At 31.4% G+C, this 26,049-nt stretch overlaps 1 protein-coding gene across 7 annotated transcripts in view; it reads right to left on the bottom strand.

Moving 5' to 3' along the window:
- The window catches only part of LOC128855097 (sodium/potassium-transporting ATPase subunit alpha), a 132,511-nt gene that overhangs the window by 31,745 nt on the left and 74,717 nt on the right, over positions 1-26,049 (bottom strand). For 5 of the 7 annotated variants that reach the window (XM_054089721.1, XM_054089718.1, XM_054089719.1 and 2 more), the window contains one exon: positions 6,744-6,824. The exons of 1 other annotated variant lie outside the window; for it this stretch is intronic. In XM_054089721.1, the coding sequence (XP_053945696.1) occupies positions 6,744-6,824 (81 nt within the window). Of the gene's footprint in view, positions 1-6,743; positions 6,825-11,392; positions 11,737-26,049 lie in introns of all 7 variants that reach the window. One more of the 7 variants, XM_054089723.1, reaches the window with a different exon arrangement.

Here is a 26,049-nt window from a genome sequence, read left to right as displayed (position 1 = left end):
CTTTGGAGAAAAGTTGCGTTTGGTTAATATATTAGTTAAATGTTAAACTTCTTCATTTTTCAATTTGCGGAACTGAGGAAAAAATTTTAATTTTTTTCAAAACCCGCGTCACAACTGGGCCCCCTCCCCTACTTTTTTCCATTTTTTTAATTTTTTTAATTTTTTTTTATTATTATTTTTTTAATTTTTTTTTATTATTATTTTTTTAATTTTTTTTTTTATTATTTTTTTAATTTTTATTTATTTTTTTTTTTTGTGAATTAATGAATTCTCAATAATAACCATTAGCAAACCTTTGTTAGCGAGGCGCAAATAAGTACTTATGGAACAACTTCCATATCTACACATACTTGCAGCATATAAAAAGTAAATCTGTGTACCTAATCTACCTTACTTACCGCACATATACATACATCTTAAGTAGTGCAAAAACAAATAAAATCCGTTAATACATGAAATGGATAAATGAGTGTAGTAGTGGTGAGGCAGTTACTCAAGCGATTTGTTGAGCGAAACGAGCACGAAATTAAAAATTAAGTTAGTTACTTAAAATATAAAAAAATGTTAAGTTTAACTAAATACATAAATAACAGATAAATGAAATAAAGTGGTTAGAAGTGAAAGAATATATAATATAATAACAATATAAAGTGAATAGAAAAAAGTCCACCGCAAGCATGCTTCCACACATTTCTAACCTATAAACATGCGCAGCAAGCAAATTTACATACGGGAAATCATTAGCACTTAAATAAATATAATATTTCTCATTGTATCTTTTAGGCGCAACTTAGTTATTGCGCTTAGGAGTGCCACCGAATTTCACTTGCTAGAAGCACAGCACTTCAAATTATGGGGGACATATTTTTTTAAGGAAGCTTGAAGCTAATACATACATACATATATTCAGTCCGTATTATTGACTAAAATTGCATAAAAAATGTCTTGTTGAAAGCTAATTTCCTTTTCTTTACTTTGCCATCTGCCTCTGTTTTTGTGAGTTTTGCTCTTGCCATTTTCTTGATACCAAACATTTTTGGCTGCTAACGCTGTTGACCTCGGAAGTGTGCCCTCTTTAAAATTAGCACACACACACGTCAGTTAGTTGTCAACGAGCCAGCCAGTTCGCCCGCCCGTTAGTCAACCAAGCGGCAGCGAGTGCTTGACGCCCACATAAACGCCAGCTGTGCGCACCCGGTACGCTGTAAACTTATGGGAAGACTAAATAAAATGTCTCAGACGCGGCAGTTGCAATAAAAGCGCTATTGAAGCTATTTTTAAATTAAGTGCAAAATATATAAAACAAACAAAAATCAACTGCAGTAAAATTAAACAAATTATTAGAGTCAAGAGTGCACACAGTTGAGTAATGGGTGTGAACTGGCAGGTGTAGCGTCGTTATTTTGACTACGGTGGTATAGGAGTATATAAGTAAATGCTAAATGAAGACTATCTGAGTAATTCATTACAAGAGCAGTTGCGATATATTCGGATACTCTTTACACATTTATTATTGCTCATTAGGGCTTAGGTATTCAAATAGTTAGTATTTTCAACTTATTTTACAAAATAGTCTAAAACATTTTGTCTACTCTGGTATTTGTCTGCATACAGAATTTTATACAATTGTATAATAATCAAATACCAAATGGACTCGAAGTTGTGCTGATGCCTTCTACGGCCGATTAAAAAAAGGAAGAAATAGCGTTCAATTTACAACCAAATACCATTTTTTTTTTCAAATCAGTACGAAAACAATATAAATTTTTTTGTAGCAATTGAATGTAAATAAAAAATTGTCGTGTTTCTCCATTTGAAATTTTGGATACCGCAGATTTGGACCACCCATTTCTGATCTATTGAAAAGTATTAAAAATTCATTAATAAATATCTTCGTGTGGATCTGCACTTGAAAGTCCATGGAAAAACCATTGTAATCACTCCCGAGTTAATAAAAAAAAGTTAAATGGTGTTTTCTTCGTTCGCTTTCTTTCGTTTCTACAAAAATTTTTTGCCAAATTGTTTAATTTTTCACTCTTTGTTTAGCATACGCATTTCTGACGCTTTAAGAGTTAGCTGATTTTCAGGCAACCAATTCCCCTGCGAAAGCTTCTCAAAAGAGAAAATTTGTCTTATTTGTCTTTGTTGAATGTGTCATTTTTAGAATAGGAGATATTAATTTTCTTGTCGGGTTACACTTATTTCAGAATCGAACACGGAATAAGTAGAGGGCTATGAAAAGGCTACGCTTTTTTGGGAGAAACGAACAAACTAAAAAACTCTGAGAGGGGTGTTATTCAAATATGACAAACAAACATTTTTAACAAACACAAAATGTTTCATACACAAATTTTCAACAAAATACTATATTGTGCTCAAATTCAAGATTTAATGAGATTTAAAGTTTAAAACTTCGAAATTTGCTTATTTCTATTTTAATTTGTTTTTTTTTCTGCCACTTTCTATTTCCGCTTTTATTCTGATCGATATTTTCAATATGCAATTTTAAGTTATTTTAGCGGTATTTGCATTACTTAGGACTACTACTTTTAATTAAGTCTAAAGCCTAGTCTTTTTGGATATTCAAATTATTTTGGATACTCAAATTATTTTAGTTTTTACTCAAATCATTAAATCTATGTGGTAAAAATAGCCGAAGGGAAAGCTCTTGCAATGTCAATGACAAGCAAATAGAAAGGAAATGTGAATTTTCGCCCAAAATTCTTTTTATATAAAAATAATTTACGAGACAAAATAAAACTCGAGGAGAAGAAAACACGTCAACCAAGTCACAAGCAAAATTGGTTGGGAAATATTAATATATATAAATAAAGCACAAAAACAAAATAGAATTAATTTGTTTTGTTTTTAATGAGAGAAGGTAAAAACGAATGGTCAAGGCAACTACGTAACAGAAAATGAGATGAACGTATTTGCTGAGCGTTGGAAAGCAATTGTGTTAAAAGAATTATGAGTACATATCAACATATGTATGCATGTATAAAAAATAATAAAAAACAGGTTAAGGGGTAAATACTGTGGGTATGACGAGTTTTTATTGCTTTTTTGGGATTTTTTTTCAGGACAACTACGACTATGAAATGTGTGAAATTTTATTTTCTGACACATTTCACGCTTTTTAGAGTTCGTGTGAAATACAAAAAAAAAAAAACTATTTAAATAAAAAACAACAAAAACGTTAAAAAAAATTAAAAAAAAATTAATAAATAAAACAATTACATTTTAATGAGTCAGGTATCCATTAGCTAAAAATTTAACTAGGGTTTTTCGAATCTTAGTCTTCCGAAATCAAGAAAATCAAATGACTTTTCAATCCGTAAAGTAGCTTTTAGGTACAAGATGAACCAGGATCCTGAAATTAAATTTTTGCCACATTTTTGAAATGTTTGTGAGGAATTTACCTGATTTTACGAATTATTCGGAAAAACCACAACACCCTAATAAATCTAAATAAAGAATGCTAAATAAATTTAGACGGATTTAGATTGAATATTTTTCGAGTTATAATGACAGCCAATTGTAAAATTGGTGTTTTGAGCAAATACACGAGAGCGCATTTCATAGAAGTGATTTAGAGAGATCACCACTTTAAAGGAATAAACAGAAAGTTTTAAGGAACAAAATTTTAATATACACAAAAAAAATGTAGTAACTAAAATTAATTATACTAGTTTGTAATAAAAACATTTTAAGATTTGTTTTTATTCTATAAAACATTTTTTAAATAAATAAATAAAAACAAAAAAATAATGTTGATTTTTTATAGGTATAAACAAAGAACAGAAAGAAACAATAATATATAAAGTTTACAAACAAAAAATAATTTTTTAAATATACATATACAGTGAAATTCCTTATAACCGGACACTCACCGTCGCAGTGTTTTTGTCCGGCTATGGGAGATGTCCGCTTATAAGGGATGAAGTCACAAAATATATACCACACATATAAATTGTATTGTACATAGTTTATTTAAGAAATTTTTGGAAGTAAAGAATATTTGCATACTTTAGTATTACATATAAATACATATATGTACATATAGCGATTAAGTACAATACATTGTACAAGTCTTTACATTTCAATACTAGCTTGATTGAAAAAATTAGGTAATGCTTGATTGCTTTAATTTAAAATGTTCATTTTCAAAGAGACTCTCGATATTATTAATGTGCTGAAAAGCTACATAGTCATTTTTTGCTTATTGTTTCAAGCCCGCAACAAGTTTCAAAGCCTCATCATGTGATGTTATAGGCTCACTTATTTCTTCTGAAAATCCATTTTCTGAATCACTTATGTCCATAGTATCATCTTGTTGGTCAAATTGAACTTCTATATTGTTGTCCTCAGTGAAAACATTTTGATCCATTTGGAGAAAATCTTTGAACGCAACCATTCGCATGCACTGACTTAACAAACTGAATGGAAAACTACTCTTAATTTAAAACACAGGACTTGAATGAGTGCTTACATGTTAAAAGGGGAATCACCTATTTCATTTTTATAATGAACAACAAAGCTTGCTTGTGATATTTTTGAATTTTGTCCGTTTATGAGACATTTTTTTATGAAAATGGTTTGAAATACTTTGTCCGCGTCCGGTTATTAGAGTGTCCGTTTATTAGGATGATATTTGTATGAAAAAATGAATGAAAAACCTGTGTGCCCAAAATTTGTCCGGTTATAAGGACTGTCCGTAATGGGGAATTTCACTGTATACTATTCCTTTTATACAAAATAAATAAAAAAAATTATGTTGATTTTTAGTAAATATAAACAAATTAGAAACATAATTTTATTATCCGAAATACACTAACAAAAAATTAATTTTTTAATGATAGAACACTTCATGCTATTGGCGTGCTGAAGAATTCCCATAACGATAGCAAGTCTGCCTAACAAACTATTCAAACAAAGGCATATTTTGGACATTTCTGTTCAGTATAATAACATAAATAAACAAATAAATAAATAATTGGCGCGTACACTTCTGTTCGCGGTTTGGCCGAGTACCTCCTCCTATTTGTGGAGAGCGTATTGATGTTGTTTCACAAATGAAGGGACCTACAGTTTTAAGCCAACTCCGAACGGCAAATGGTTTTTTATGACCAGCTTTTTCATGGCAAAAATACATTCAGCGGTTCGCCATTGCCTGCCGAGTCGTGACCGCGTTTAAAAAACAACTTTTCTATAATTTTGTTTTTTATTTGTTTCATACACGGAGATGCGAAGTGAGAATAAACAGCTAAAATTGTCCATTCGATGCCGTCGTCAATAACTCGCTCTCTGTTCATTCATTACAGCTTTAAGGGAGAGTTTTTGAGGATCGTAACATTTTGTAAGATTTTGTATCAATTGAAGTTATTGAGTCTTCAGTATTACTGGCAATGCTGAAAGCGACTAGCAAATGATTTGAATTTTTTTGCTTTCCGAAAGTCAATTGTAATTGTCTAGGTGACTGAATGGTTCCAGCAAGCTGGTGCAACATTGAAGGGAAAGAAACCTAGAGGTAGAGGACTAGATAGACCTGACAATGATAAGGATACGAAATCGAGTTATGCACTTCGACCTTAAGGCCTGCCAATAAGGTACTTGCTCTGACTCTTTGACTTTTTAAAACTGAAGCGAGCGGTTGATTCCTATAAAATTTGATGTCGAAATTTATTTCCAAATAATAAAGTAAGCTAATTTTTATCATACATGTATTCTTGTTATTTCTGCAACCAAACCCCGAAGACTTCAAAACACCTTCTGCTTGAATTTGGCGCTATAATGCGGATAAGGTTGAGACGTCGCGGCCAATGGCAGCCAGAAGAAAGGCACCTGCGCTCACCGCAATCCAGCTCTATCTCTAGTTTATTAAGGGAACTGGGTATGGATGAAGTACTGTAATGAGTAGAGAGCACAAAATACCATGAGGTCGAAGTGCAAATTAAATACTAAAGCCAGCCAGCAAAGTCAAAATACTGGTTACGTATTTCAATATTCCACCGGACAGGCGATTCTATGACACAGAAACGACCCGGTTTTATATCCAACGAAGGACTGTCATTTAAGCAGTATCTCTCAGACTCTTATGGGGAATGTTTTATCTAACAACTACTACTTATTAATTCATTTATATTCTGATACTTTTTTTTTTTTATATTTCTGTATGGAAGGTTTAAACTTACTTACAAGGTGGCGCAAAATTAATCACCCCACCGGAAGATTTATAATTTTTGTGCATGGCATCGCACGTCAATCATATTTGACACTTGTGAACTAGACAGCTGCAATATACAAACAGACAAGTAACGGAGCGTGTGAAGGTCAAAATAAAGATTTCCATTATACAATTTTTTATTTAGTAAAAAAATTGTTCTAAAACCAAATTGGATGATTACATCTTGTGCAACCAAAAATTAGTAATAAGTTGTAGGTTTGTGTGTGTGTGTGTAAGTGTGCACGAAATAAATATCTACATATATATGCACGTATGCAAGCATGAGTTATCTAATTGATTTTCAAAATTTGCCCATAACCAACAAACACACAAAAAAAATGTCACACTGAGCGTGAATTTGAAAATTAATAATAAATATTTTAAAATATCTATATTATGTATGTATGTATGCATGTATGTTCATATGCCACGTATGACGTTTATTGTAATTATAAGTATGACACGTGTTTATGTACGTATGTGCAATATATGTATGTATGTATGTATGTATATTTACCTTAAAGTGACCATCGGCTGTACGATTATCGTCATCGGTTGGTATAACCGTGGCGAAACGATAAGAGTCTGCCCTCCCATGCTAAAGAATCGGAGGAGCAATCGAGAGTACAACAAATAAATTTACAGACAACAAACACAGGAGCATAACGTTGGGTAAACGAGCACAATGACGGAACAACGTAAATACGTAATCATAACGTAACGCAACGAAACGCAAGGAAGCGTAATGCAGGCATGACAGCGATGGGAATATAAGAAAAAAATGTAAAATTGTAAAAACAATGCAATACACAAATGGTAAGTGGTAAGTAGTAAATGGTGAATGATAGAAAATACAGCGATAAACGTTTATAGCTAAATTTTAAAAATACGTAGGAATTAAACTATGAATCATGCAATTTAAATACATACATAATAAGGTATTAAATAATTTAATAAATTATACAACATATGATTTAAAATTTATAAAAAATTAATAATTTAAATATGTAAATATATTGTGTTGCAAAGTATAAAATTTGTAACCTGAAATTAGCCTGCACATATCGATACACGATTGTATAATAAAAAACAGTTTTTGTTACTGTGTGTTACTCTGTCTTGCATGGCTCGGCAACACTTCTTGGTGTCAGTAACTTGTCCATATGCCTATATATGTATGTATGTGTATATTTTCTACTAAGTAGGTCAACTTAATACATACAAGCTCACCAGCAGTTAGCACGACACTAACTAAGTAAACGCCTAAAAGCACACTTCACTAGCGCTGCCGACCAAATCGATTCTAAACACTACAAATTCAAGAAAAATGTTTACCAAGTATTCAACTCGCAATCAATAATACTAGAAACTACTATTAGGTGTCTACTGGTGAAAGCCGCACTGGAATAAGTCAAGTATTCCATATGTAATGGCAGTGGAATTGTGGCATTGGAAAAGTTTATTGGCATAGAATCAGAACCTACTTTCCAGTCGCGTGTCTGTAATCTAGTGGTACTAGCCACCCCGCAGCTATATTGCCTGAACTCCAAGCTACCGTCGGCCCACCTCTGACCACTACAGGAAATGTATTTATAGCCAAAGCAATTGAAAATAAATAAAAATGCAACATTTTTAAATAAAAATGCCAGAATAACACGCACTTGACAACTGGTGCTCACAACAAGAAGAAAAAACAGCATTTTTCTGAAAACGCTGAAATATTCGTTTCAGTTTTGTTTACTAAAAATTATTAATTTGATTACTCAATTGCCCCGAGTATCAAATCCGAGCCATGCCTATTTGTTTACATATGAATGAATCATGCAAAGATAATAACGCTGCGAGTAAATACAAAAATTCCACGAAGAAATTGAATATTTGACAGAAAAGCTCGAATGATGCACATATATATGTATATCAATATGCGGGGCCAGCGAATCTTAAAAGAGAAGAATAGCGGAATTTTCATTAAGCGAATTTTAAGCGAGCTCAGAGTACACTAAGAACTCATCACTCATTGGTTGGAGAGTGGAAGTGAAACAGTGAGTACTGCTCACGTACCGACAGAGGAACAAACAGATGGAAATTTTGTAATTGCCTTCCTAATCAGTTAGATAAATTAGGTATATCTACAGCTAGTTCTAGCTTATTCTATGCCATACGCAACTACTCACTCGTATAATCGGAAAAGGTTTTTTCAAGTTTACTTTTCGTAGGCTGTTAATAGAAATAAGTATTTATCTAAGCGCTACACTTTTTAAATAAAACGCCTGATTACATATTGCCTTAATTACATACATATATACTATGTATGATCATGTACGAGTATTTTTAAAACCAGTTTAAGAACTTAGCAATTGTACAAATACTAATTATAACAGCAAATTTAATTTTTTTATTTTTATTTTACTTATTAGCACTATTTACACATAATTATATATATATACATAATTAGGTATCACTACAGAAAAACAAAACAAAGAGTTCCTAAAAAGAACAATTAACGAGAAATTAAGAAGAAATTGATTGTGAGGAAAAAGGAAATAAAAATAAATAAAAAGGAAATAATATCATATTAAAAAAAATATGCAAGACAAATACATTTGGAACAAGGATTCCCAACTTGAAACAGAAGAACAATGCAAAATAAAGTTTTTATGATATTTGTAGATGAACAAAAATAGCAGCAGCGATAACGATGACATCAACGTAGCACAAGAAAGTTAAATGCAAGCCTACAATACTGAATTTAAGTAGTAAATTTTACGATATCGAAAGAGAAGTTAGACTTTCTATGGTGTTGGCATCAGAATTCAGTAAAAGTCCATGCAAAATCTTTACTCCTTGCGGATCTTAAACTAAATAACATGAAAATAAACAACGAAATAGATGTTGAAATGGAATTTCACGAGTAATGAAAAATGGGGTATTTTTGATACTATAGTTGAAATTTATCTCTTTCTTATTTATTTTTTATGTACATACATCGGCGGTCAAATGAATGGCAGCAGGACATATTGTAAAGTTTGCACTCTTCATTTATTTTTTATGTAATTTTGTTTTTAAATACAGTTCATATCATAGTAAAAACCATATAACACAAAATTTCAAACTTTGCATAAAATTAAAAAAAATGATCCAAATTTTCATTAAAACTTCAAAGTTATTAGTGAATATTGCCAAAACAAAAAATATCTTTCTATGCTGTTTTCTACTCCATTCAATTTTGGTATAATATTGTGGAAGTTCAAAGTGGCTCGAAATTCGCGTTGATTTTTGATTGGAAACGTTGGTTGAAATTCTCACTAAAAAATTTGAGGCTTAGTTATATAGTTTTTGATGAGCCATATTTTATAAAACAAAAAACAAATACAAAGATAAAAAAGTAGTCAATAAAAAAGGAAAAAACAATGCAATTAATTAAACAAAAAAAATTAAATTAAAAAAGGAGATTTAAAAAACATAAAAATAAAACTGAATTAAAAAGTAAAAATAATAAAATTAATAAAAAATATTGTACAAATCGAAGTTTAAAACTCTTTCTGTAAAACAATGAATAAAAAACATAAAACAAAAAACTATATTAAAAATGTTTTTAATAAAACATAGAAATCAATTAAATAAATTATTAAAAAAAAATAAAAATTAAAAACGAAACGAAAACATAAAAAAAATAATTCAAAACAAAAACAAAAAATTTAATGAAAAAATAATAAAGTAGCAATAATTAAATAATAATAAAGCAAAAAATTAAAAAACTGAATAATAAACAAAATTACAAAACAAAAATCAAGTAATTAAATTAATTAAAAAAATAAATAAAAAATGTAAAAGTAAAAAAGAATTTAAAAAATAAGAAAATATTTGTGCGAAGTTTGAAACTATGAGTTATTTGACTTTCGTTGTAGTGTGAACTAAATTTTAATAAAAAAAATAAATAAATAAATAAAAATTCAAAACAAAAACAAAACATAATAAAGTAGTAACAATAGGAATAATAATACAGAAAAAATAAAAAATAAAAAAATTTAATCATAAAGTTTGAAGTTTGAAACTATGAGTTGTTTGATTTTCGTTGAAATATGAACTTATAAAAAAAAAATAAAAATATAATACACTTAATTAATAAAATTAAATAAAAATAAAAATAAATATAATTGAATAAAAATAAAAAACATATAATTAAATAAAATATAAAAATTAAATTAATGAAACAAATAAAATAAAGTGAAACCCATATTTTTATTAAAAAAAAAATTTATTAAAAAACAATGTTTAAAAAATTAAATAAAAAATAAAAGTAAAAAAGAATAAAAAAAATAAGAAATAAATATTTGAATGAAGTTTAAAATATGAGTTATCTACTTTGCTTTTTTTCTGTAGTATGAACTGTATTTTTATAAACAAAAAACAAATAAATTAAATAAAAAAGAAATAAAAATATTTTAAAATTAAAAAAATTATAAATAAATATTTGTACAAAGTTTGAAATTACGAGTTATTCATTTTTGTTGTAGTATTAAACTATATTTTTATAAATAAAATTAATAAAAGACAAAAAAGAAATTAAGTAATAATTTCAGAAAATAAAAGAAAATAAAAATAAAAAATATAATAAAAATAACTTTTTATAAAGAAAGTTAATAGAAAACAAAAAATTAATTAAATAATAATCTTACAAAATAAAAATAAAAAAATTAATAAAAAGGAATAAATATTACATTAAAATATTTAGTAAAAACTTAGCAATACGTCGCGCTGTTATTCTTTTAACCGCCGCTCTATGCATAATGGGTGTATGAAATGTTTGAATACTAAATATTAAGCATTACTGCTTACATTTTTTGGGAAACAAAATTGTATCCATGACATTTATTTGTGAGCGGCAAATTATTACCAATTGTTGATAGATGCAATTTAGCCATTATTTATGCCACAAAAAAATTATTAGCATTAAATTTGTCAACAACGGCAAGTCATGCCAAAAAGGATTTAAATGCAGAAAAAGTTTTTTTTTCTTCAATTAACGACTTTCTTTATTTTTCCCCTGACTTTTAGTTTGGTTCATTTTTTTTTTTATTTAATCTTATTTCATTTTATTTTTATTTTATGTTATTTATATTTTCATTTTAGTTGCTTGCGGTCTCATCATTTCATCTTACGCACTTTTTATTCAGCCGCTGTTGCTTGTTTGTGGATCTTTTACTTTTACTATTCGCCGCTTGCTGTATATCAACAGAACAGAAAAGGCCGGTCGATCGCACGTTTTCACTAAAAAGTTCAAACACCTCGCTTAAAAAATTGGCAATGCGTTAATTTGTTTCGTTTTGATTTTTCTGTTATGTGATTTTTGTTTTGCAATTAAACGCAATTTTGTTGTTGCTTGCTTCTGCGCCTCGTTTTATATGCACTTTAAAAGTGTTGACCGCATAACAAACGGACGCACGCGGCGCAATTATTTAATTTTTGTTGCTTTACACGGTTCTTTGCTGCTGCCTAATTTAAAGAAACTGCTTGCAAGGTTTTTCGTAAATATTTTCGTATATTCGTATACATTTTGTATTGCATTTAGAGAGAATCCATGAAATATATGTAATATCAATAGTGCAAGATTTATTTGTTCCATGAAAAGAGAGTGCAGTAAGGTAGGCGAAAGCGAAAGAGAGAGAGAGAGAGATATTGTAATTAAAAAGAGAATGTAAAATTCTTAGTAATTACCTACTAAATATTTATCGTATTAAATATGAATAGAGTCATGTTTCTACAAATTGTAAAAAAAATTCATATTGAAGAAGCAAATGATTAAAAAGCTAAAGAAATTTCGCGGATTGCGATACTAAGTCGGTCCCAGTGAGGCACTAAAGAATACGGGTGTGGTTCAATAAGTCCCTCAAAATTAGAACAGATAGCGTTGCTACCTCAAATTTCACATTTTATTTGTCACGAAAGATTCTTCAAACAAACGCAGCCTAATTTTGTGATTTATGCAAGGGAGGAGAGGGCGGGGTGTAACATTTGTAGACCGGGGATGGCAAACATGTTTACGGGTGGCTGGAGGTTGGACGGAAAAATTGGTCGGGGAGTTTTCTGCGAGGAATAGCCCATGAAGCTCAAATTTAAGCTTCCGGATCATTATAGTATTTCCCCAGCGGAGGTAGCCGCAATTACGGAAGCTGTGAATTGTTTGTTTAATTTTGTAATTATTGTAAAGAACGTAAATATCTACTCTGGCAGTCAAGCGGCAATTAGGGCCTTGGGCTCGTTGTTTGCGCGTTTGAAATTAGTCGGGGAATGCCTGACTTCTCTATCGACTGCAGCCGAATATTTCGATATTAGGTTCATCTGGGTTCCCGGTTACAGCGGAATGGAGGTAAACTGCTGGGCTGATGAGCTGGCTAGACAGCGGGCTATGGAGAGGATTGGGAGTCCCTTGAGATTCTGTGGTCTGCTCCTGGAAATCCTTCTGGTCACGGATAGATCATGAGCGCTCTAGGGAACTTCTACGGCTCACAAAGCCGCAGCTCTCGAATTTGATAGGTATCCTTACCGGACATTGTCCGTTAGGTGTCCATGCGGTGAGACTTGGGATTGCTTCAAGTCCTTTCTGCAGAAGCTATCTAGAGGAAGAGGTGGAATCATCTTAACACCTTCTCTTAGCTGCCCTGCTCTTGTCAGACAATGATTTAGTCATCTTGGGTTCACATTTTATGTAAACGCAATTAGCCACTGTTGGCCGTCATCCTCTAACCCAAACCACCTTCTTCCTTTTGCCACCTGTTCGGTTCTTTTCCTTCTCTTGCAGAAGTTGGTTTTGAAATGAAGAAGTTGCCCGCAAGATGTGTTATGGAATCGCTCAGAATGAACAAACAAAATGCAATGCTTTTAACACTTCTAAGGGTTCTTTGAAATCTTTTAATGAAATACCGTCTCTGCATAAGATACCAGATACTAAGGAGCAGTCAAAACACTTGACTTTTCCTAGCGAACCGACGCCGCATACTAATAAAGTGAAAGTGACAATATTTTGGGGTACCTACAGTGTCATTTACATTGATTACTGTGAAAAGGGTCATACGATCACCGGCGCATATGGTGCGCATCATCATTTGAGGAGGAAGATACCCATGTAACTATTTTCTACCTCCAAATGTGCGAGACGATCCGGCGGTAAGAATTTGGGTAGAAAAGAGAGGCCATCGGACATATGTGTTGAGGACCCGAGCAAATGCATTATTCGAAGAAACTAAAAACTTTTCGAATCGATGAATTGGATGAAGTAAATGGAACCAAAAGGGGCCATCTGTAAAACAAAACGTTTCTTCGCCGAATTGTGTTACTGTTTCATACTTTTAGCGGCTTATTGGCCTACGCCCGTATTAGCTTAAAATATTTTATATGGTAAAAATTCACCAAGCAGGCTAAATGTTCACCAAAATTAAACGTTTTTTTTTTAATTATTATTTTTCTTTCCTAACAAGGATTTCCCATATCGTCCCTCTTATGCCAGAAACATGAATGTGTAAAAATAAAAATGTTGAAAAATCGAGTTGTTTGCTCTGGTAAAATTAGAAGGCACAGTTTCTCATATACAAAAGGTATTTTTTGGGTATTTTGGATTTTGGTACAACATTGAATATCCAAAGGTTGACAAATCACCCCCATCAACTCAAAATTGCAAAATTTGCACTTTCAAGCTTTTGGCATAAGGGGGTAATGATATATTTTCTTAAATATCAAAAGTATAAGAAACTTTGCTAATTTGAACTTAACAGTTCCTTCAAAATGAGTAGGTTATTAAGCATATTTGATATTGTTTTCGTTTTTTAATAAATATGAAAAATTGTTTTGCAAAAACCTTAAACTTGAGTAATCTATTATAAATTTATTTGCATTTTATGTAAATAAATAAGATATATAATTTTTTCATAAATTTGTATAATAGAATATTATAATATTGCTTTTGTTTCGATTGTTAACATGTCTTGCGAAGATTTATTGTAGCCTAACAAAGTTGTATTGCCTGCTAATATATTAAAATGAAAAAATCAGAATTGCTCAGTTTTCATTTTGACCACCAAATATTTACCAATTCAAATGCTTGTTCAGAAACATTCAAAATTTAAATTTATGACTATTATTATTACTTTTTTTTCAAAGATTTCACTGGTTGACTGAATAAAGACACTCAATGGGGTCACAAAAAAAGAAGAAATATGCAAGTTTTTAGGAAGAAAATTATGCTGGACGGAAATTACCGAATTAGCGCAAAAATTAAAATAAAGATTTCAAAAACTCGAAATATATTTTTAATAATTTTTTATTTAAAAAAAAAAAAAACAAAAAAAAAAAAAATGGATGATTAATTCTGCGCCACTTCGTACATAGTATGTATATCTGATCCCAACACAAACAGATCATATAAAATATTAAATATTGTTCACTCTTTGCACGAAAACTATAGAAAGCTTAGTAATAAGAGCATTTGCAAGAATATTAACATATGACTGTACATATGAATAATATACAGACAATTATATGAGGAAATGGGCGCATCATACCCTGCAGGTAAGACTAACATAAAACCGTTAATGGACGCTCAGCGAATTAGAAAGAATCAGCTGATTTGCGGACCTAATAAAGGATACGAAAGGGGTTTGTCTACAACAGAGTTCGGCAAAAACTGAGATTGTGTTGGTCATGTACGATAAAATCAACCATATTACTTCGTTGCCGCCTGAACAACGACTGGTTAGAGGACTTATTGTATACAACTAACCCCACTTCACACATCTTATTTTCATTTGATTCGCCACTCTCTTTCTCTGCCAAATCCCCTATGACGTAAAAGGCAAAGCTACTCATACAATTGTAATCTATCACTCTTGGGTAAAACCTCGACTAGCCCAGTAAACAACAACGAACATCCATGCTTGAGTTTTAGTTTAGAAATAAATTTAGAAATAGATTTCTAGAGGTGATCTCGTTTATGTAAACAAATCAGTATAGAATCGTTCGCAATACAATAACTCTTTTGTTGCGCCGAAAAGATGTTAAATGTAGCAGTCGAAAAATGCAATATGCATTGTATTTCAAGAAGTTTCTAACCAAGCACTTCATCCCAGAGATTTGTATGTGTTTCTTAAGGTGAAAGCTGTATTAAAGGAAACAGAATTTGAGGTCGTTGAAACTGTTGAAATGGAAGATGCGCATAAAGCCGACTCCGAACGTCAAATGGTTTTTTATGATAAGCTTTCTAATGGAAAAACGTTATTAGAAAAAACGTTGTTTCATTTAATATTTCATACCCGAAGTTTCGAACCGGTGCACATCCGAATGGTAGTCACGCATCAACGAATTCGGCTACAGCGGCCGCAATCAAACTAGTTATAATAAAAAAAGCATTCTCGTTTTGAGAAAGCTTGAGAACGATATATTTCTCGAAGGTTTGAGATAAATTGGTAACTACTGGAGTTAAGTGTCGTGTCAAGGCACAGTTATCTCAATTATACAATATAACGTTATTATTAGTTATTAAGAAAGTATGCCGTTCTAAAATGGTTTAAGAGGAAAAATATATAAGAAGCTGTAGGGTAAGGTAAAGATTTTTCATCAACATTGGAGTACATTAGATGTAATTTTAGGCGTATGCCAGCATAAATAACTTCTAAGATAATTCTGCTTTCTGATCAAAATCGGAATTTAGCAGAAGCTCCGATCAGAATTTCAAACTATCCAACGTGCGGCAAATGCCACTTCTGAAAAAGTGGAAAAAACAACGCCAACTAGTCACGCTTTCAAACAACAAGATCGCCACTGAATTTCTCTGCAGGGAAGTAAACCAAAGTGATTGGACCGCTACCACTTAATGGTACACATATGTATGTACATGCATAGCACATACTCGTATTGAGTAACAAGTGGCTCGTGTGCTTGCCCCGCATTCAATGTCAGCAATGGACGATTACTTGTACACTCGTACTAAATCAAATTGTGGCCAAATAATAAAGGGAAAATACCCAAATAGCCTGTAAATGTTTCAATAAAAAAATGGGCCGCAACAATTGCAATTAGTTGAGTGGTGAGCGGCAATACCAGTTACTTGTAAATGAACACACGCACACACATATACACACAAGAAACACAGGCGCTGAACAAAATTCCAATTTAGAAAAACGAGCTACATCTGTTAGAGAGATAAAATAATATGCAAATAAATTCAAGTACATACACACATACATACCTATGTATGTACACCTCAGTGTAGGGGAATTTATATGAGCGTCATATGAGAAAATTATACCACTCATCGAGTACTTGTGCTTTTTCACTTACAAAGTTCCAGAAATGTACTGAAGCATAACAACAACACAAAGCAAAGTTAGCTATTGAATTTTCAATAACCGATCGTTGCGCATAAAATATTTTTCAATAAAAATTGTAGGCAAGTTTCTAAGTGAGAATCAGAAAAAGAGCTTTTATTTCTATAAGTATTTTCTATATGGTACTTATCTGATAATGATAGCTATACAAAACAATACCTGGATAAGCGCATATGTATGTATGTATTACACGTACAGCGTCTGGGGAAGTGCAAATAAAAGCTGAATATTTGAAATTGTATAACACTGGGTGACGTTGAACTTGAATATCAATTCACAAAATCAGTAAATACAATTTATACATACATACAATATATATGTACATGCACAGCAGGGAAATTCTCTGCAGAGAACATGAGAGAAAAGGCAAATATTTTAGAGCCTTTCAAGTTCATAATGTCCACTTTTCCTCAAGGTAGGGCAAAATTATTCATACAATTTTGTTTTTGAATTAGTAAACAAAATAAAAAATGTTAGTAATGGAAATATTACGCACTCCATTGCCCAAGTCAAGTCAATCATATTTGACATATAACACCATTTCCAAAAATTGTAAATTTTCCGATAGAATTATTCATTTTTTCATTACAATTTTCACTTGTTTCAAATTGATTAAGAGTTACTTAAAAGGGTTAAAATAGAAAAAAATTCAAACATATTTCAAATTGCCTAGAAGCTCACCAGTTGCGAACTTGCGGATTTCCAGTAGGGCAGCTATTGTTGTCAAGTGCTTTCGAGTACTCATGTAAATACAAGTAAGCATTGGAGACGAGTGTTACACGGTAACAATCAGACGGCAGCAATTGGCGGTAGCCACAAAACGCGCCATTGAAATTCAATAAACAAATGTCTATGACGACTGCATACCTACATATTCAAACACTATATCTGCAATAGAATATGTACAACAGGTTTTCTAAGAATTAAGTTGCTAAGAAATGATTTATAAAATTTACTAAGAATAATAAAAGGGGGGGAAAACTATTTCAACACTTTGCTTAGGTACTTCTAAAAGTATTTCCAAAATTTTTTAAATCACGTTGTATTAATTGTGTGCTAATGTGCAGCTGCACCCCTTTCCTTCATTTAAAATCACAATGAAATAAAAGAACAAAAGGTAATAAGCAAAAAAATCTACTATATACATACATTATTACATATATGTGTATAGTATGCCTCTTCCAGAGGCAAATGCCGTAAACAAAAATCACGTTTTTTGCATGTGCAATTTGCATACACAAATTCTCATACAAATGTACGAGTACGTGTTTAAATTATAAATTCATTCGTTTTGTGGAATTCAGAAGGGGTCTACTTATTTGAGCTACAGTCGGCCAAAAACGAACTTGCACTCTCAAGTATACATTAGAATGAAGCTTTTAAAATCGTAGCATATCGGAGGATGCACGTGAAGCCATTTATTACCTCCGTGTGCATAGTTAAAACTTTGTTTTCTTTTTCATTCCCATTCCATTGTTCAACACTTGCGAAGTAGGATTATAACTCTACTTTCGAGTTATTCAGCTCTGTTCCGCTTTCCAGTTCAGTTTTGAAAGGCGAGGCATACAATTATTTCTTCTTCTCGCTGCTTCAATTCCGAGTAAGATCGAATCGATCTATTTCAGCAAGACGACTCAGAGGCATCGCTTTTGAACTAAATAAATTAATCGGAATCCAAACAACGAATATTATTGATTTGGATTTTGACCACATTTTCCGGTATCAAAACGCACAACAAGCTTCGAAATCTATTTGGTAATTTCCTAATTTCTTTCGCAAACTTTTTAATTTTTACTTTGGTTTATTACATAAATTTCTATTTCTTTATTTTTTCGAGATTTTTTCTTTTTTATTGTTAATTTAATTTTATTTTGAGGAACTTAATTCAGTTTTACTTTATTTGAATCTATATATTTGCCTTTTATTATGATTTGATTCGATTTCATTTCATCTTTGTTTTACATTGTTTAAATTTTCGATTTTATTTAATTTCATTTTTTTCACATCACTTTATTATTATTAATTTTTTTCATTGGTTTCATTGCATTTCATTTACAATATTGAATTTTTTTTATTTTTATTTTTTAATAAAATTTTTTTTTATTTTAATTAAATTTAATTTTGTTTTATTTTAATTCAATTTCTTTTTTTTTAATATTAAATAATTGTACAATATAATTTTTTTTTTTTTTATTTTAGTTTTATTTAAATTTTTTTTTTTAATTTTAATTTTATTTTTAATTTTATTTTTAAATTTTTTTCATATTTTCTTTCAGTGGTTTTTTTTATTAATTAATTTTTGTAGTTTTTTTTATATTTTTTGTTTAATATATTTTTTTTAACTTTGTTTATTATTTTTAATTTTTTTATATTCATTTGATCTTTTTTTAATTTTTAATATTTATTTATTTTATCTTTTTTATATTTATTTATTTTATCTTTTCCTAATTTTTTATATTTATTTATTTTATCTTTTTTTAATTTTTTATATTTATTTTTTTTCTTTTGTTAATTTTTTTAATATATTTCTTTTTATTTAATTTTTTTTCCAGCCGAAAGCCTCCGATGCTAGCGCTGAACTACTTTTAGTTTGTATAATAATTTTATTGTTATGTGAACCTTTATAAAAAAAAAATTTATTTTACTTTATTTATTTTTTATTTTACTTTATTTATTTTTTATTTTATTTTATTTATTTTTTATTTTATTTTTATTCATTTTTTCTTATGTATTGTTAAATATATTTCTTTATTTTTGTTATTTTGTATATTATTTCATTTTTTCTTTTGTTCTTTATTTCCCCTTTTTTTTGGTTTTTACTTTGTTTTGTTTGATTGTTGTTATTTTTATTTCATTTAATTTATTTTTTTATTTTATTATGTATTATTATAATTTTATATTATGCATTGTAATTTATTAATTTTTTATTTTATTATGTGCTGTTATTTATTTTTTTATTTTACTTAATTATCTTATTTCATATCATTTATATTTTATTTCATTTTTTATTTTATTCAGTTTTTTTCTTTTTTAATTTGTCGCAAAGTTTGAAACTTGGTTTTTAGGAGAAATAGCTCATTCATCATTTATTCATTTTCATAAAAATATTATAAAAATTAAATAAGAAACAAATAAACTGTGAAAACTTTATAACAATAAGTTTCTGTGTTGTAGTTATTTAACGCAGTGTATTTACAGGATTGCCCATATTCGACCGATCTTCAGCCATTTCGACGACTCTTTGGGCCCATTCTAATCGACGAGGCTTGTCCGCAGGAAACTATCTTTGCGTCAATTGGCGACGTCTCAACACTGGCCCGTACAAGAGCAATATTCTCATCCGATCGCCTTAGTCGCTTCACCAGTCGAAAACCTTTCGTACAAACGTTTAATGGTGTTCTTAGAAGGCGCACTTTTCACATTATTTAACTTTTTATATGCACGTTGAGGTTTCACAATTGACTTCTTTTGTTGAATGTAAATTTCAACAATTTGGGAGCGCTCGCGTGGCGTGTACTGTTCCATAGTAAAAATCTGCTTGGACTGACGCTTCCAACGCGGTATGTCATTAAGCGATCTGACGTCTCTGTCAAAAGATACAGGGTTGCCAGATGGGTCCGTCGAATATGGGCAACCCTGTATATCAACTACTAAAAATCATTCTTAAGTTAAGTTTTTCTTCAAAACAAAAGATGAATTTTTCACAAACAAAATCTTTCAGCAAACTTTCAGCAAATACTTTCAGCCAAGTATTATTTGTGTGAGCTAAATTGTATGCATGCGAACACCAAACTTAATGTCACAATTTTGAGCTCAATTACCTCAGCTAATCGATCTGTTCGAACACAACCTAATACTCTTCTTCACTTTCAATACGATTAAAATGCAAAGGAGAGAATTAGAAAAAATTCAATATTCCCCACAGTGTAAATGCAAATTTACGATTTGTTCATTAAATTGTGTATAAATGTTTAATTGTTCCAACTATTTGAACTAATGAAAGTGCATGGCTACAGATTGTGAAATGAAAATGAAATAAGTTTGCAGTAAATCGACGGTGACGCACCGCTATCGGAAGCACACGAGGTACATATATATGTATGTATGTTTGTACAAGCCAGACGGGGTGCGATAATGGCATTGTGGTGCTTGCGTCTTACGATCAATGGGAACTAACACAACAAGTAGTGACGTCAAATACAGAAAATGAACGACAAATAAGCTAAACGAAGATATGACGCCAATTGTCAAATCAACAAGAAAAAAAAAAGAAAAAACCCATAAACCGTGTAAAAATATCGAGCGAGATCTAAATTCTCATTAACAATAAAGAAAGTGAAAAAACCAACGAATACCTAAAACCAAAACAAATATAAGAGTACCAGTTTCTTTGGCGCAACATAGAACGTGATTTCATGTTGTTTTGGTACTGCACCATCTACACACACATACGTACATGCATGGACAGATAGCTACCTAAATACGAATGTAAAAGAAATAAATTTGAAATATTATATACGTACATACATATACATATATATATTTTTCTCAACCTGAAACTCGTGTACAAGTTGAAGGTATTTTAGAATAATAAAGTACAAAAACACAAAAACGTACGCGTACCAGAATACGTGTTTTGAGCGTTGCCCGGCAGGCAACGTCATTTTCGCCAAATTTTTTGGTTTACGTTCTTTTTTACCGGGTCGGCGGTGACTCCCTACGCCTCACATTTGTTGACTAAAATATACGATTTGTTTGTAAACAAAAACTTAGACGCAAACGTGCCTCGTACAAGTACGAGTACAGTAGTACTGATTTGAATGAGAACTGTGCAGGGTCTTTCAAGTACGCGTGTTTTTAGAGTATTTTTTCTTTTCGACAGATTTTAAGTGGAAAATGTGAAATTTGCTAAAATAAATTCGATTTCGATCGCGAATGATATAAAACATAATTAAAATACACAAAGAAAATTGTGGTTTTGTGAAAATTTGGTATTTCGTAAACTTTTGGATATTTTCGGCTACCGTAGCCGAATGGGCTGGTGCGCGACTACTATTCGGAAGTGCGTAGATTCGAATTTCCATGTATGAATAAAACACCAAAATGATAGCAAACGTTTTTTCTAACAGCGGTCGCCCCTCGGCAGGCAATGTCAAATCTCCGAGTGTATTTCTGTCATGAAAAAGCTTCGATAAAAATAGCTGCCGTTCGGAATCGGCTGAAAACTGTAAGGCCCTTCATTTGGGGAACAGCGTCAAGACGCACGTCACAAATAATAGCAGAAGTTCGATCAAACACCCAAAAAATGGTGTAAGACACCGTTGTTGTCGTTGTTGTTGTAGCAGCATAAACATTCCCCATATTTACATACGGGGAATACTTCTGGAGTGACAGTCCTTGGCCGGATATAAATCCGGGTCGTTTCGGTAACGTAGAACCGACAGTAGTGGAAACTACTAAGACGCCGTCGCAGTCTGCGGTGTCACTGGGTAATTTTCCTTCGAAAATGCTGTAGGATATGCTAAGCAGAGATATGCTAGCAAAGATGTTTTCTGGCGTAAAGTTTCTGGTATGTAATAAATATTGATTATATGTGACTTCAACAAGATGATGCAACATCCTATACAGCTAACGATACAAGTAATCTATTGCAAACGAAATTTCCGGCAAGAATAATTTCACCATATTTTGCAGAATTTAAGGCCTTTGAACTATTTGCTGTCAAGCCGTTTCATTGAGAGAGTTTACATCAACAAACTGGAAACAATTGAGGCTTTGCTAGATAACATTTGGTGTGAAAAAATGGCATACAACTACAGTTATGCCTACATGTAATCGAAAATACTACTCAAAGAATCGTTTCAAGCATCATTCATGAATTGAAGGCGCTCTACTACACATTTAATGTACATATGTGTGTCAATAAACCGTTTAATTTTAATTAAAAAAACACGAAACTCGTACTTGCAAGACCCTATATTATGTGTACAAATAGATATCGCATAAAACATTAATAAAGAAAAAAAAAACAAATATACTCCTCTATGCGTCATAAAAACGAGAAAACCCCATGTCCAGCTTATAACGAAGCAAATAAGAATAAAAACACATAGTTGCGGAGCAATAGCCGATAACAAAATACTATTTGAGATTTGAAAATTACAACCGGATCGAACTGGTTCAAAACCAAAATATGCGTGCTGCAATAAGACGACGACAAACACACCCAATGAATAGGCAAACAGATACCATTGAAAATACGAAAGGCGGCAATCAAAACAAATTGTAAATCCATAGCCTTTTCACACATATGTACATATGAATGTATGTGTAAGTATTTGCATATGTATCTTAAAGCTCGTGCTAAATTTGCCTATACTAAGCATTCTATCTCAGCATGCAAATATGCCAGGTGCCAGGTGCTGGGCGAGACAGCAAAGCTGCAAATTACTACACAGCTCGTAATAGTAACCGCTTTTGGAAACCGGATTTTTTCAGTTCACAGTGCGCCACGGTCGCATCGGCTGCTGATATGAATTGTGTTGTTGTTTGAACGCTACTGTAGTAGTACCTTTTTTTGTACTTGGCTACAAGCATTCGCTTTGGTATCTATGGGAAATAAAAATAAAGCTAAATAAATATTGTAACAGTATTACTAGTTTTTTTTTTATAAAATTTCTATAGATGCGCATTAATTTGCATAGTAATTAGTAAAGGCTGTGACTGTGCGAGTATGGAAGCGATCTTGTGATCTACAGGTGATCGTAGTAGCTAAAGGGAAGTACCTAAGGTAGAAGCTGTAACAAAACTTGTAGTTGAACAAAAAAAAAAACAAAACAAGAAAAAAAGAAGGAAAAAACAAAAAAAAAAAACAGGCACAGATGAACAGGTTTTTTGAATGATATATCTAATGTACACTTCGTAGTCTACCTAGAAAACGTTACAAAATTGATTTACGTATTTACTAATTGAAAGCGAGCGAAACTAAAGATTCTACGAAATTAAACTTCTCTTTAAAAATTTAAATATCAATGTGTGCAAATTATTTAAGCTTTATAATGTAAAGAACTTTGGTATCTTAAGCGTTTAGAGCTTTTTAGAAATTAAAAAAAATTGTTTTTTCCTTAAGGGTTAGGGCTGGTCAGAATGTTCAACAATTGGATTTTTTTTTGCATTTTCTTAAAGTATAATACCTTAAAAATATTGTGTGAGCGTTCGAGAGCCAGTAGCTGGTAGCTAAATGCGTTTTTCTCAAAACTATGTTTTTTGAACTGGTGATCCCTGTAACTTAAGGGGTTAGGTGGGTTTGAAAATTTCAAAAAATCGACTTTGTTTTGTCTCATTAAATAGTACAGTATGTTTAAAATACTCTCCTAAAATTTTAAGTCGATCCGAGTAAAATTCTAAGAGATAGACCCTTCAGAAGCTCCGCCCATTAGGCCACGTCAGTTGAACGCTTCGCAGGTTAAACGTATTTATCTCAAAACTCCATTTTTTAAGTCGGTGGACACGATATCTCGAAAAGTTATGAAGCGATTTAGTTCAAATTTTGTACAAATCTTTGAAATAACATTATCTAGTTATTGAACGAAGGATTTTTTTTTTAATTACATTTATTTTTTTTTGAGCCAACGTATGTCGAAAATTTCACTAAAAAATGTGTTTTTTGGTTCAAAGCCTGTCAAAAATTCAAATTTTGATTTTTTTTCCTTAGTACAACAACCAGATTTATCCATATACTAACGAAATCCGTTTGGTTTTTTAATTTTAGATGAACCAATAATGAGTTATGCTGTCCACGGCAAGAGCATTTTTTTTTTGAGACGTCAAGGAAGATGAGGTACCAACGGCTGAGTTTTCGAAATTTTTAAATAAAAACTTCACAAAATACTGTTTATATATGTATCTTAGATATAGTGAATTGTTTAAATAAAATATATGAAAAAATAGTCAAAATCTTCTTTTTTTTCAACCTCTGAAACCCACCTAACCCCTTAAAAACCGCTTGATAGATTTCAGTAAAGTGTATACTGCTGTTGAAAAACATGAAAAACTCGTGCCTGATAGAGGGATTTTTTTTTTTTAATTTCAATTTTGTTTAAACAATTAATTGTCGTTTTTTTTCGAAAATCTGAAAAATGTTTTCTGAGGCCGCCATATTGTTAATTTTGAAAAAAAGCTTCTATCAGGCACAAGATTATCTATTAATAAAACTAATTTCTCTTGTCCGATTGACTGTAGATGAATCTCCAAGTACTTGTGATGATCACCACAAGGGACTTCTGGAGAAACGGGCTCCACACAAACATCTATAACTTTTAGAATTATTATATTGTACAATAATTGTTTTTTTTTTTTTTTGAAATTTTGCTAAAGTCAAGTCGAAACATGATGTATTCATGCTACGTTTTTATTTCTGTAAAATAAAGCAATGGATTAGCAAAAAAAAATTAGCGAAATTCATCATTTTTTCGTGCCTGTAACTACCCCTCACTGCTGTTGAAAATGTCTAAATAAAGCTTAACCTAAGCTAGCGGAAACCTCGATTAGACGGACACTTCCCTAGGGCAGCCATTTTTTGCTATACCAAGCCTTAGATATTGCAATAAACTATTCTCCCTTGAGTGGACACCTCTTTTGCGCGAACAAAAGTTGGCTGACGGCGATTCTGCAACTAATGGAGATTTCACTCGAGTTCTATTTTGCATTTTGTTGCTTGCACCTTTCACTCAGTGCGCTTTGTATCGCACAGAAAACTTTAAATGCGTTTGTTCTTTCGCAACTGCAACTTTCTACTTGGCCGGATTCACAACTCGATTGCTTGGCCGAGCTGCGCCTCCTATTTGTGGCGTTGTTTCACAAATGAAAATTTTGAAATAAACAAGTTTTGTTTTTTAATAAATATTTCTTTTTTTTATTAATTTTCGTTAGAGTTTGCTGCGCTCAATGTTCCCGGTAGCCATTGAAATGCAGTTGTCCTATAATATATATATGTAGATCAACTTTGTCTAATCACTAACCTTGGAGGTCAGTGTATAGATAGGTAATTTTTTGAAGATAACCTCATCACCGAAAACAACCTTCAACAAATCGATAATTTCACTTGCAGAATGACAAGCGTGACGGTGCTGCTGATACCGAGGCTCTTCCAGACTGCAATCACGCATGTTTGAGAAAATAAATAGTAGAGCATGGCGAAAACTCGATTTTCTACGTTTTTGCAAAAGTTTACGACGATTATGTCTCCGAGGTACAAACCGCGCCAAACAGTGTAATTTTCGGCATGAAATGATATCACTCCCAAAATCGAGAAATCTCGACCGATCACAAATGTATTGAACCAGTAATGATTCTCAACAGCCAACACAACTTCATCGTAAATCAATAGATTGACTTCCAACCCAGTACTGAAACACCGAAACGTCTTATTCAAATTAACGTTCT

The sequence above is a fragment of the Anastrepha ludens genome, chromosome 2 (assembly GCF_028408465.1).
Source record: "Anastrepha ludens isolate Willacy chromosome 2, idAnaLude1.1, whole genome shotgun sequence".
NCBI lineage: Eukaryota > Metazoa > Arthropoda > Insecta > Diptera > Tephritidae > Anastrepha > Anastrepha ludens.
The sequence above is the reverse complement of the archived record's forward strand: the minus strand, read 5'-3'. Positions and strand labels throughout refer to the sequence as shown.